At 35.3% G+C, this 12,031-nt stretch overlaps 1 protein-coding gene across 1 annotated transcript in view; it reads left to right on the forward strand.

The window, feature by feature from the left end:
- Window positions 1–12,031, forward strand: part of LRBA (LPS responsive beige-like anchor protein) — a 423,640-nt gene that overhangs the window by 57,719 nt on the left and 353,890 nt on the right. The window contains exons 12-18 of the mRNA XM_009280244.2: window positions 114–266; window positions 1,496–1,664; window positions 3,646–3,725; window positions 5,277–5,339; window positions 7,159–7,256; window positions 10,626–10,718; window positions 11,542–11,650. Of these exons, the coding sequence (XP_009278519.1) occupies window positions 114–266; window positions 1,496–1,664; window positions 3,646–3,725; window positions 5,277–5,339; window positions 7,159–7,256; window positions 10,626–10,718; window positions 11,542–11,650 (765 nt within the window). The remainder of the gene's footprint in view (window positions 1–113; window positions 267–1,495; window positions 1,665–3,645; window positions 3,726–5,276; window positions 5,340–7,158; window positions 7,257–10,625; window positions 10,719–11,541; window positions 11,651–12,031) is intronic.

The raw sequence follows: 12,031 nt of genomic DNA on the forward strand, positions 1-12,031 counted from the left end.
GGTAAAGGAATTTTTTTATTTTCACATATTATGGTTATTTTTTTTTTTTTTTTTTTTTTGAGATAAATAGAGTCTGTTGCAGGGCTCTTCCTTAAGCAGATCTTCTTTTACAGTCTTCCAAAGCCCATGTTACCCGAGCTGTACTAGAACTTTGCCTTGCCTTTTCGAAATATCTGAGCAACTTACACAACGGGGTGCCCTTGCTGAAGCAGCTGTGTGATCATGTTCTCCTTAATCCTGCAATATGGATTCATATCCCAGCACAGGTAAAATTGCTTGCAGGGCTCTTCCTTAAGCAGATCTTCTTTTACAGTCTTCCAAAGCCCATGTTACCCGAGCTGTACTAGAACTTTGCCTTGCCTTTTCGAAATATCTGAGCAACTTACACAACGGGGTGCCCTTGCTGAAGCAGCTGTGTGATCATGTTCTCCTTAATCCTGCAATATGGATTCATATCCCAGCACAGGTAAAATTGCTTATTCTTATGAATAAGGTATCTTATGATGTATCGATTTGTGAGTGTTTAGACTAAGCCTGGAGTCCAAGAATTATAGGTCCTGACTCCCCAGCAGAAATCATGCAGGAACTGTTTTCAGACTCTGCTTTTCTGCATGTAGCTGTCAAGTTTTGCAGACTCCCAAGGTTTTCAGGGAGTTTGGAAACCTGCAACGGTCTGCAGAGCAGAGCTGGGAGTGACTTCTGGAGTCCCTGACCCACTCAGTGTTGTAGATTGAGAAAGAATTTTGGATGGGTTAGTTGGCAAAAACCCAGCAATTTTTAAGAGAAATTATCCTGTGTGTCAGATTTGAAGTCTTCATTTAAATTGACATATTCTCTGCAGAGTATTTTTGTTTTGGTGAATCTGTGTTCTCTGGGAGCGAACAGCTTGGATGGAAGCTTTCCAGTTGGTTCTACTTGAAACCTTCCTACCAGATTTTTTTGATCCCCTCCATAAGGGTTTGTTTTGCATTTCAAAAACTGAGACAGCACAATGCTACAGTTGAAGTCGTTGTAAAACATTTATGTTTGCTACAGCTAAATTAAATTATTAAGTATTATTTAAGTCATTATTTCTCAGAATAAAAAGGGAAAGAAGATATGTAAATAATTAAGCCTATAATGAATACTTAAGCCTCTAATAAATATGCACCTTTCTGTAATATTTGCTGTGTGACCCTGTTCTGAACAGAGAGGCTGGACTAGATGATCTCCAGAGGTGCCTTCCAATCTCAGCTATTTGTGATTGTGTGAATACCATGCTTTCATGCTCCTGTGAGCGTGGACCAGCTTAAAAAAACCACAGCACTCTATAGTTTTAGAAATAAAATGAAATTTTTCATCAGTTTGCAAGGGTTTTAAGAGCTTTGTGACTGAGGTATGCGGAGAAAAATCTATGTCTTTAAGATGTTTTAATAGATGAAAATTAAGAATGCAGTTGTCTGATGTGCTGCAATTTTGCTGTAATGGTTTTTGATCTCCTGGTTGGGTGTTGTAGGTTCAGCTGATCCTGTACACTTACCTGTCTACTGAGTTCATTGGCACTGTTAACATATATGGTGCAATCCGGCGGGTTGGGACAGTTCTTTTGGTCATGCATACCCTAAAATATTATTACTGGGTAGTGAATCCTCAGGATCGCAGTGGTATAACTCCCAAGGGCATAGGTATGTATTCATTTCTACTCTCACAAGCTGATTTTTGTTTTAAAAAAATGTTGTATACAATGTGTAGAACAGAACTGTAAATGTTCCAGAAATAATTTGATTTTAATGGGGTGGGCTCACTGTAACAGTTTGAGCAATGTGCTTTTGTCCATAGGATATTCTTGAAAGCTTTTTTTCACAATCTAATGGAAACTTTCTTCAGAAGTCATATCCTCTGTCATCAAAGACCTATGTGAATTAATACTAGATAGAACTGGTTAGAGAAATGGTAGGGTTTGGAAGTGTAGAGCTGTGCCTGGGAATGTGGTCTCTTTATGGAGCTTGTTCAAGTACTGGGCAGGTTTTAAGTGCTTGTAAAATCTATTGATAATAGCAGTATGGCTGAAAACAGGCATGCTGAGTCTATCTGACATGTGTAGGGATCTGAACTTGTTGGAAAACTGCTTAATAAGCGTTCTTAATCCAGACAGCGAACTCATGGCAAAAGAAGTAATAAGAAATTTAGAACAGGTGTTTAGTACTTGTCATTGACACAGAACACAGAACAAGAATACTGATCCTAGGAAAAAAGCAAATGGAATAGCTGCTCGTCTAAGAAATCCAGTACTGTAAAAGGAACTGGGAGAAGTGAAATGTGCACCAGCATAACATAAACACGTGCAGAAGGAACTGGCACAGATAAGGCAATTAATGCTGCTAGGAAGTATGACTACAACTCTTCTAATTGTTGTTCTGTGTTTTATGGGGTTGGGCACACAGCCTTGGCAAAGGGAGAATAACTTACATCTCTGCTCTCTCCTGTAATGAAGAAAGGCTCTGGAATTTTAGAGAGAAGCAGGTGATGAAAGAGAGCTAGATGTACTGGGAGTGAGTGCTCCTTAGATGTGTCTGACTTCCTGTCAACAACATCTCAAAATGACCAACCCTTCCTGTTAGAGGGTTGCAAAGATTGTTTTGTAGTATTTTGCATCCTGTAAGAAGCAAAGCATGTGTGTTTTTCTCCTTTCTTTTTAGTGAAGACATGGATTTACTTAATTAGTTTCTGAACTGATTTATTGAGCCTGAGGCAAGCGTATGTGTAGGATAGTCTTCCTAATACAGTTTAATGGCTTATTTTGACTAGACTGGTCTATATTGAAAATAACTATTCTTAACCCAAATATGCCTGTGGGCCTATACTGTATAAAACCAGACTCGTATGATCGCTTACATTTGCTAGATGATTTGCTTTCCCCTGATGATTAAGATCATAAGAACTGTGAACCTATGAGCAAATGTAAAAACTATCCCTAGAAATGTATTTGCAACAGTTCATTTGCTTTCTGTATGAAAGCTTTTACTTGGCTTTGACATTTGGTTGCACCTGTTTTCTTAACCTTGCCTCTCCTGGGAACTACTCAGTGTTTGAGTATTTAAAATGTTTCAGTGAAAGTCTGCTTTACACAGGAATGGCAGAAGCAAGTCCTTTTGACTGAGTTAACAAATTAAGTCATGGCTTTCAAGGTAATCTTTATATATAGCATTGTAAGATTGATTTTTGTTGTGTATGTAGCCAATGTGTAATAATGGCATGAAGTTCTTCCTTTAGAACTTTAGCAGAAGAACTTTTAAAAACAATAGTAAACTGCAAAAAGTGGAAGTCTGGAAATTCTGCCATAAAGTTCTTGTATCAATCTTATTCCTTGCATGAAGTTGGTTCATAGACACTGCAAGAAAGTGGTAAAATCATGAAAAGAATTTAGAGGGGTTTAGAAAACTGTATTTAATAAAAGCCTTAGTAGAACCTCACTGGTTGGGCATTTTGCTAATAAACAGTGATAAAACGCATTACTATTTTGTAGTCTGAAGGAAAGATAACTTTACTTAGAATTGTGCCCTCTTCACTCAGAAGATGCCTTTTATTTTTCTTTATGTGAAAATGCATACTATGCTAATAACAACTGTTAATTTGCATTTCCTATATCTACTTTTCTTTTTGTAGATGGGCCACGGCCTACTCAAAAAGAGATTTTATCTCTGCGAGCATTCTTGTTGATAATCATTAAACAGCTAGTGATGAAGGTAGGATAACTTTAAATTATGATAGGATATCTAATTTTCCTTTCATAAAGAAATGCTCTTTAATATAGCATTATTTTCTAAGCATGTTGAATTTTGTAAACAAATAAGTAAATAGAAATACTATATAAGGTGCATCTTTTTGTTGTGGCTCTTGCCACAAGCAGCAGTGCTAAAGATGCATTTTTCTCCCTTTTAAGCTGTTTTTATCAAAAGCGGAGCTGTTAAATCATTAGCTTAGAAATGTTTACTACTGGGGAAATAGGTATTTGATTCCTTTTTTTTTTTTTTTTTTTTTTTGACAAGAACAATGTGACCTGCATCAGAAATGCTTAAAGACTAAAGAGCAACATTTGACATTATATGCTGTGGGCCACTGGGACCAGAGGAGCATAAGAAAAACTCTTATCAATAAGTTTCACAACTGTTTGTTAGACATTAAAGGAATATTGAAATTCAGGAGTTCTACTGCTTATAGACTCTTCTGAACCCTTTCCTATTGTAAGCTCTGATCTCTCTCTTCATCTCTCCCTTCTGTAGTTTGACTTTTCTGTGTTTGAATATAGCTCCCTTTTTCCCTCTTTCTCTGTGTCGCTAAGGGACCAGTATGCTCTCTGTGCTGCTGTCCTTAGCCCCAGCAGTATGGAGGAGTAACTACCAAAAAAGTTCTGCTCTTGACTCTTGTACTCTTTCTTTAAATTGGATGTTCTGCAACTGAAGTATCAGGGACAATTTAGCTATCAAACTCTAAAAGACTTTCATTAAGTGTTAGCTTCATTTTTATTTATTTTTTTAAATTTCTGTCAGAGTTTTATAACTTGGACAGTTTTGGATAGAGTTTCACAAGGACAGTAAAAAGCATGTCCATCATAAAAGGTTGATTCTTCTGCAAATTTGCTATTTGTACACAGTGGTGCAAAATCTTTTCTGGAAATGAGAGACTTACTTTAAAAAATAAAAGCCCTAGAAATGAAGAAGCCCGCTTTTCCCTTACCTCATTCTGTTCTTAGAAACTGTTGGTTTTTATTTTGTTTTCACCAAAAAGACCTTAAGGCATATTCCTGACGTAGACACCATAAATGATTTAAATTTCTGCAGAGTTGATAGCAACTGAAGATAGGGTTCTGTAGTGGAAAATAAGAAGCAACTTCAGCTGTAGGCATAGCTAACAGGCTTATAATTAAACATCCAGGTCTACTTTTGAATCTTCTTTGCCACCTTAATTTAATTCTTCTATTAATAGGAAGGTCTCAGTTCAAATTATCAATTAACATGTGTTACTCTAACAATTTCATGTACTATATTACTATCTAGCTTATTTTTATGCCTGTATTGGAGTCTTAAAGTCTTAAAGCGCTTTTCTAACCTTCAGTGGGTATTTTTTGGGCAGGGAAAAAGCTACCTTTCATCTATGAAGCTATTATAGTACCAAGTGAAAACAAATTTGTCTTGTGGGACTTGCTCTGTATATAACCATTGCTTGTAATAATGCTCTTTTGGGAACAGTACTTTTGCACTTGAAAGATGATAGTTAAAACCTGATTGTTTTTAAAGGACTATGGAATAAAAGAAGATGAATTGCAGGCCATCCTCAATTATCTGCTCACTATACATGAGGTAATTTTTAATTTGGGGGGTGTGTGGGAGGAGAGGTGTACTACTTCTGCTGTTTGTGACCACCAAATATTTGAAAATATTCAAATATTACCTTCCTTATGCCACAAGATGGCTCTGTAGAGGAAGTAGCAAACATTGTCCAACTCTTCAGTGTAGTGTGCTGAATTGCCAATATTCTTGCAGTGATTTAAGCACTATGTTCAATGTTAGATTGAAGTTCATTAAGCCAGTAAGTCAAAATGGTTTCTTATGTTGTACTGCAAACCGATTTACCAAGCAGAAAAACAGATGGTGAGACTGACTTTAAAAAAAAGACAAAAGCTTGTTTTATGCTGCCTAAGTAATATTTTTTGTTTTGTTTTTCTCTCCTTTTTATTTTGCTTCTTAAATAAAGCAATAAAATTGAAAACATGCATTAAAAAATAAAGATGTATGTTAATGGCATCTAAGAAGAAGCATATAAACTTAATTGGGAGAAAATGTTGGTTACCACTGATACATCTGCATCTTCATATTTTAGCACCAGGAAAAGGCACTTTATGCCAGATGCAACATCAAAGACAAGGGAAATGGGGACATAAATCTAACTGATCTCATCTCTGTAAGGGTGCTTGAAATGGGTAAAATAAGGAATTAATTGAACTTCACTTCAAGCAGTATGGATTTTTTTTCTTTTTTTGTTTACACCTATATTTTCCTTTTATTCTCTGTGCTGGTTACTACTACTTGGTAGTACAATGGTCAAGCAATTTAAGTCATTCTACTTTATATGGAGATGTAAAAAATAAGACTCTTGGTAACATGTAAGAGTAAACCAAAATAGCAGAAGCTTTATATAGCCTTCAGATGAGGAGGTGATATTTTAACTATCTTAGCAGTTTGCATGGTCAAGTCTAAAAGATCCATGAATGCTGAATCCCACAGAATTAGGTATCTAGTTGTAAATTCAGAAAAACATCGACAAAAAAAGTAAAATTCGGCCTTCTCATAGGGCTTATTCATCAGTGATAGCATCTGTAATGTAAGCTAATAGTACCATCAGGTGAACACAGTTGCTCAGGGGGTGTAAAGCTGGTTTTCTAATACAGAAAGAATCAGAATATTTGTTCGAAAGTGTTGGAAAGTGTTTGGTTTTTGTGTGGTTTTTTGTTGTTTTTTTTTTTTTTAAATAAGCTTTCATTTTAATACCACAAAGAATGGGAAAAGAAGACAGTTGCATTTTGCCACTTCGTGGGTTATTTTTAGTTGTAATTAACTTGGAACAAATTAATAAACTGTAGTTTAGAGTGCTTTAGACTAATAGTATGGAAAACTTTACTGAGCAGCTTGAATTACCCATTTTAAATGTTGTCTGTGGTAGGTGGTGGTTTGTTGTTTTGTTTTTTTTTCCCCTGGAATGGACACTTGTTAGTAGAGATTTTGCATTAAATACCACCGTGTGCCCCAGAAAATGTGCAGCAGTTTATTTCTAGCTCCTGTGCAGTAAAAGAGGGGGAAATATACATGCAAACAGATGAGCATGTGTGTGGAAGGAAATAGCATAGTCCAATAGTCCATTCCCTGTCAAAGGCTTACATCCCACACACAGATGTATCACATTTCACTCTAAAAAATAAAGTTGTTTTTTTTTTAGTAATATTTTCTCCTGCACTTGCTTTCCAGATCTATAGCTCTTTTGATCCTGGCCTAATCGTTTTGGTCCTTGGTTTACTATTACTCTCCAGATCATTTTGAAATGTTTTGTAGTGGTTCTTTTAACTAAAACAATGTTCTAGCGTACATGCATTTTTAATTCAAATTTGTAACTTTTATTCAACAGGATGACAATCTAATGGATGTCTTGCAGTTGCTTGTTGCTCTGATGTCAGAGCATCCCAGTTCTATGATCCCTGCTTTTGATCAGAGGAATGGATTACAGTAAGTTTGAATTTTGTAAGTGGGCAAAAGGAAATAGTATTTTGACTATACTGTTGCTTGCTAGATTTCCCATGAAATCTGACAGGTCCTCGTCAGTGTATGTGTTTCAATCTTAGACTCCTCATCTTGGGAGATTTTTGTGTCCAGGTGTTCTTTTGACAAGAGGTAATGTTGGATTTATTATCAATGAGGTCTTTCTTTTTTTAATGTTTCCAAGCTGTCAGTCATGCTTAAACAGGTAGTGATCAATTTGAGTTGGTCTATACATTGATATTAAGTCTTTATCTACTAGTGCTTAGTCTTTAGCCTCCCATTCTTGCATATGTTTTATAACTGAAAGTGGGCTGACAAAAATTGGTTCAGATTTCTCCTGATCTTTGTTAGCTTTCTTTCCTTTTTTTAAAATGTGTGAAGAATTATGGGGCTCTTGCAGAAGAAACCTTTTACTTGTTTAAATTTAGCACTTTGTGGTATGGATTGTTCACAATCTCTTTTTCCCAACAAACAGCAAAATATTGTTTAACACTATTGTGAGAGAAAAGTAGGGGAAGTAGCAAATTCTACTAACAGTAAAAGCACAAGATAAGATCTGCTAGAAAAATAAATGTGTGAAGCATTATGGGGCTCTTGCAGAAGAAACCTTTTACTTGTTTAAATTTAGCACTTTGTGGTATGGATTGTTCACAATCTCTTTTTCCCAACAAACAGCAAAATATTGTTTAACACTATTGTGAGAGAAAAGTAGGGGAAGTAGCAAATTCTACTAACAGTAAAAGCACAAGATAAGATCTGCTAGAAAAAGACTAAGTTATGACTCTGATTTTGTGTTGTGGCTCTCAGAAGGTGGTCACATTATTGAACTGTTCTAATTTAAAATGAACCTGCCTGTACATAGTGGGGAAAAAATTGGAACAGGCAAAAATGTAAGAACTATTCCTGGAAGGGTATGTGGAGTAGTAATTCTCTCGCTGTGTAAAGGCAGAGTCTCATTTCGTACATTTTCTTGCACCTATTGGTTAACCCCTATTTGTACATATATTTTTTTTTTTTTCAGTTGCCCTTTCTCAAGAGACAACATTCAGGCACGTTCATAATTGTTTTCTCCCCTTTTAGTGCTAGGCTGATTTTTTTTTTTTTTTTTTTTTTTTACCCATTTTCTTCAGCTTTGAATTCATTTGTATGGTAATGTATTATGCTATGGGAAACTAATAAAAACTCTAAATAATAAGGTGTTTGAATGTCATGTTGGGTCTCCAATGCAATATGTTTGTTTTTATTTAACAACTGGCAGTAGACATTTTCTTTTTTATTAACTAGTATATGGGCAAGTCAGGACGAATAGTGAGTCCACAGTGAAAAATCACTTTGTGATTCCTGTCTCATTTGTTACATTCCTTGCTCCTGTATTGTCTCCAGTCAATTAACAGGATGTTTGTATGCTTATTGATACATCTACTTTTTGCAATTAAAACACCATATTCTTGAAATCTAAAAATAATTTTACAAAGCTTTATAGATATTTGGAGTTTTTTAATAATTACAATTTTGCAAGTAGCCAATCTACTGAAGAAATAATAAGTGTAAGGAAATATTTTTTTCCTATGCAATTAGGTAACCCTCATACTGTTCTGTTAAGACAAGCAGAGAAATGGATTATGTTGCTTGAATGAACATTGTATCGTGGGCTTGCTCGTTTGTTTGATTCTATAGCTGCTGTGGCTGCAGCTTTCTCCAAGATAAGTTATGTGTTGTAGGTAACTGTTTTTTAATCACTCCTGGGTTTTCACTTAAATTCTAGTATAGAACTAGATTTTTTTTGGTCTTAGTTCAGGTGTCCTGGGTAATATTTTTAGGTATGTAAAAATCAAGGAATATATAACTAGTGATGAGTGCTCAGTTATGTATAGGTAAGACCTTAAAACTTGAATAAGTCCTTTGAATTCTTCACAACTGGCTGATCTAAAATGCGGTGTTGTAACATGGGATATTTTTTGAAAGACTCAAGAATCATTGAAATTATATTCCCCCCCTAATAAAGTGAAACAAATTTCCTCAAAAATTTACTCAGAAATTATTCACAGTAAAGACTGAGTACTTTGCCTTCTGTTTCAGTCTAATTTCATGGAGCATTAGGAAATTAATCTTTTCTTTTTTTCAGACAGAGCTTAGTGGTTCGTGTAGGTATAAGCTAAATCATATTTCACAGATTCAAAGATCTGTCGAGTACCATGAACCATAGCCCAACTAAAATTATATAGTGACATGGTCATAAGCACTTTACTGTCTAAAAAGTAAGCAATGAATGAAATTAGATGTAACTGATAAATATGTTTAGATGTCTTATGTTTTTATGGCAGATTTACCAGGATCAAAAACTTGCATTTGTTATTCTTCACATTGACATAAGGCCAATATTAGAATTTTTCACTGTGTAAATAAACATTTAATAAAAGATTAAGCTTTAATGTACTGCAAATAAGTGTTTGAGAAGTTAAGATTAAATACTAATCCGATTTCTTTTTATTCGGGGAGTGGAAGGCATAGATACACGTGATGAGATCTGTGCAGTATTAGAGATTGAATTGGTAATGTCAAATATATTTAAGGTTACTGGGCTCTTTCCACTGTAAGACTGTACTTCCAATTGTTTGTTAATTTACCAGACTTTCATCAGTTACATTGTTACTTTTCTTGCTGTGTTTGTTACACTCTCATTTTCTTTTTTGGGAAAACTTCAGCTGGAACTGTTCAGCTAGTTAAGTCTAGTACTTTGGTACAGACATGCCCATTGCTCCCTTTGGCTTTCTTCTTAAACCTTCTTAGTGGAGAATCATAAGCAGGTGTAGAGCATAATCATAAGGAGGTGAAGAGCAGAAACCAATGTAGGTGAAATGAGAAGAATGCCTCCTGACTTGGTGTCTTCCTCTATCCCTCCTGAGGGAGCAACAGCGTGCACAGATGTCAAATACTAATGCTAGTAATAAATCCCCCTCCATACATGGCTATTCCTATCCAGCCACATTTATACTAAAACAATTGCTTGCTTAGTTTTCTGGATAAAATATCAGATTAAGATAGTTCTCAATATAGGAATTGCAGCAGCCTTTTACAGCATGTTTTATGTATTGATATTTGGGAGATATTTAAATTTGATTAAAAATCTCAAAATGTAATTATAAAATGTGAAGTCACAAACTATTGTGCCATTAACATAAATGTCATGCTGGTTTTTGTAGTCTTATTAATAGTCATTCTTTTAAATTAGGCTTGGATACAAATTTATTTGCAGTTTACTGCAGTTAATTTGTCATTCCAAAAATTGCTGTGTATTTCAATTATTTTAGGAAGCCTTGTGTTTTCTCCACTTAGGGTTGTCTACAAGCTTTTAGCATCTCAAAGTGAAGGCATCAGGGTGCAAGCTCTAAAAGTGATGGGATATTTCTTAAAGCATCTCGCTCCGAAGTAAGTACTGGTTTAGGTCTTAAAACAAAACCCCCAAAAAAGAAGGAAAAAAGGTAGGTTGTGACAAATACATGGCATATGTTATTTTGTGTATATATTATTTGGTGTGTATATATACACATGTTCATATGTAAAGTAAAAAAAGCTATATTGGAGGTTAATCACTAAATATGCTTCACTGAATAGGAGCTACTATTCTTCAAGTACCCTTCAATTTTTGTCATTAATACATTTCTGATGTGGTGGAATTACTTGTTACTGGCAACTAGTGTCCAGGCATTATCAATTCCTTACCAAGTTCATTTAATACTCTTTTGCAGTACAGCTGCCTGCTTTTTAATGCGGTCTTTTTCCATAATTCCATTGAAATCGGTAGCAAGATTTAGACTGGTGAGACTGAACCCTGTGTTACTTACTGAGAACTAGATTTAATATGCCTCAAGTTGACTACAATAGTAGTTAACTATTGAGATCGCTGTCCATGGTTGTATTTTTGAGTGAGATGAGGACAAAGATGCCTTTTCCTTAGTGTTTATCAAGAAATCCCTAAGGGTCTGTTTCAGCTTTTTGGGCCCATGGGTGAGTGGACTGCATTTATGGAAGAAAGTTAGCTGTCTTCCGTCTCTCTTCAGGGAATGACTTGTCCTTTCAGAATTTGAATTCTTGCCCTTTTCCTTAACCAAAAGTGAAAGACTTAAGGAACAAAAAAGAAAAAGATGTTTCCAGTGATTTCATATTTCTTGAGGCACACTTTTTAAACTTTTTTTTTTCCCCCTAAAGCAAGTGGAATACATGTTTATTTTATCTTTCTGTACTGTTTTAGGAGAAAAGCTGAAGTCATGCTTGGACATGGATTGTTCTCTTTGTTGGCTGAAAGGCTGATGCTTCAGACAAGCTTAATCACCATGACCACATACAATGTCCTATTTGAGGTAGTAATATACTGTAGTTAGGATCCAATCTTCCTAATTACTTGTAAGACATTGTTAGAAAATTGCTTACATATTTGTGCTGATAGGTTCCAGATGACATTAAACCTTAGCGTGATGTAGCTGAGTGCTGCTTTTTTTTTTCTTCCCCTGTCCAAAGCTCACTACTTGAGATTTTTCCTCTCCCGCTTAACTTGGTTATGCTACTTATGAACAATTCTAGGTAATGAGTAACCTGAATGTCTCAAGCAGACACTCGTTTATATGTGGAATTTTATTATAGCAATGATCTTGCCTTATGATGATTGTTTTGGTTAGATTCAGGTTTCTCTTCCAGTGTATTTAAAACAACAGTGTGTGCTTAAGAGAAGGCAAAAAAAAAAG

This window comes from Aptenodytes forsteri, unplaced genomic scaffold (assembly GCF_000699145.1).
Source record: "Aptenodytes forsteri isolate BGI_AS27 unplaced genomic scaffold, ASM69914v1 Scaffold227, whole genome shotgun sequence".
Classification (NCBI taxonomy): Eukaryota; Metazoa; Chordata; class Aves; order Sphenisciformes; family Spheniscidae; genus Aptenodytes; species Aptenodytes forsteri.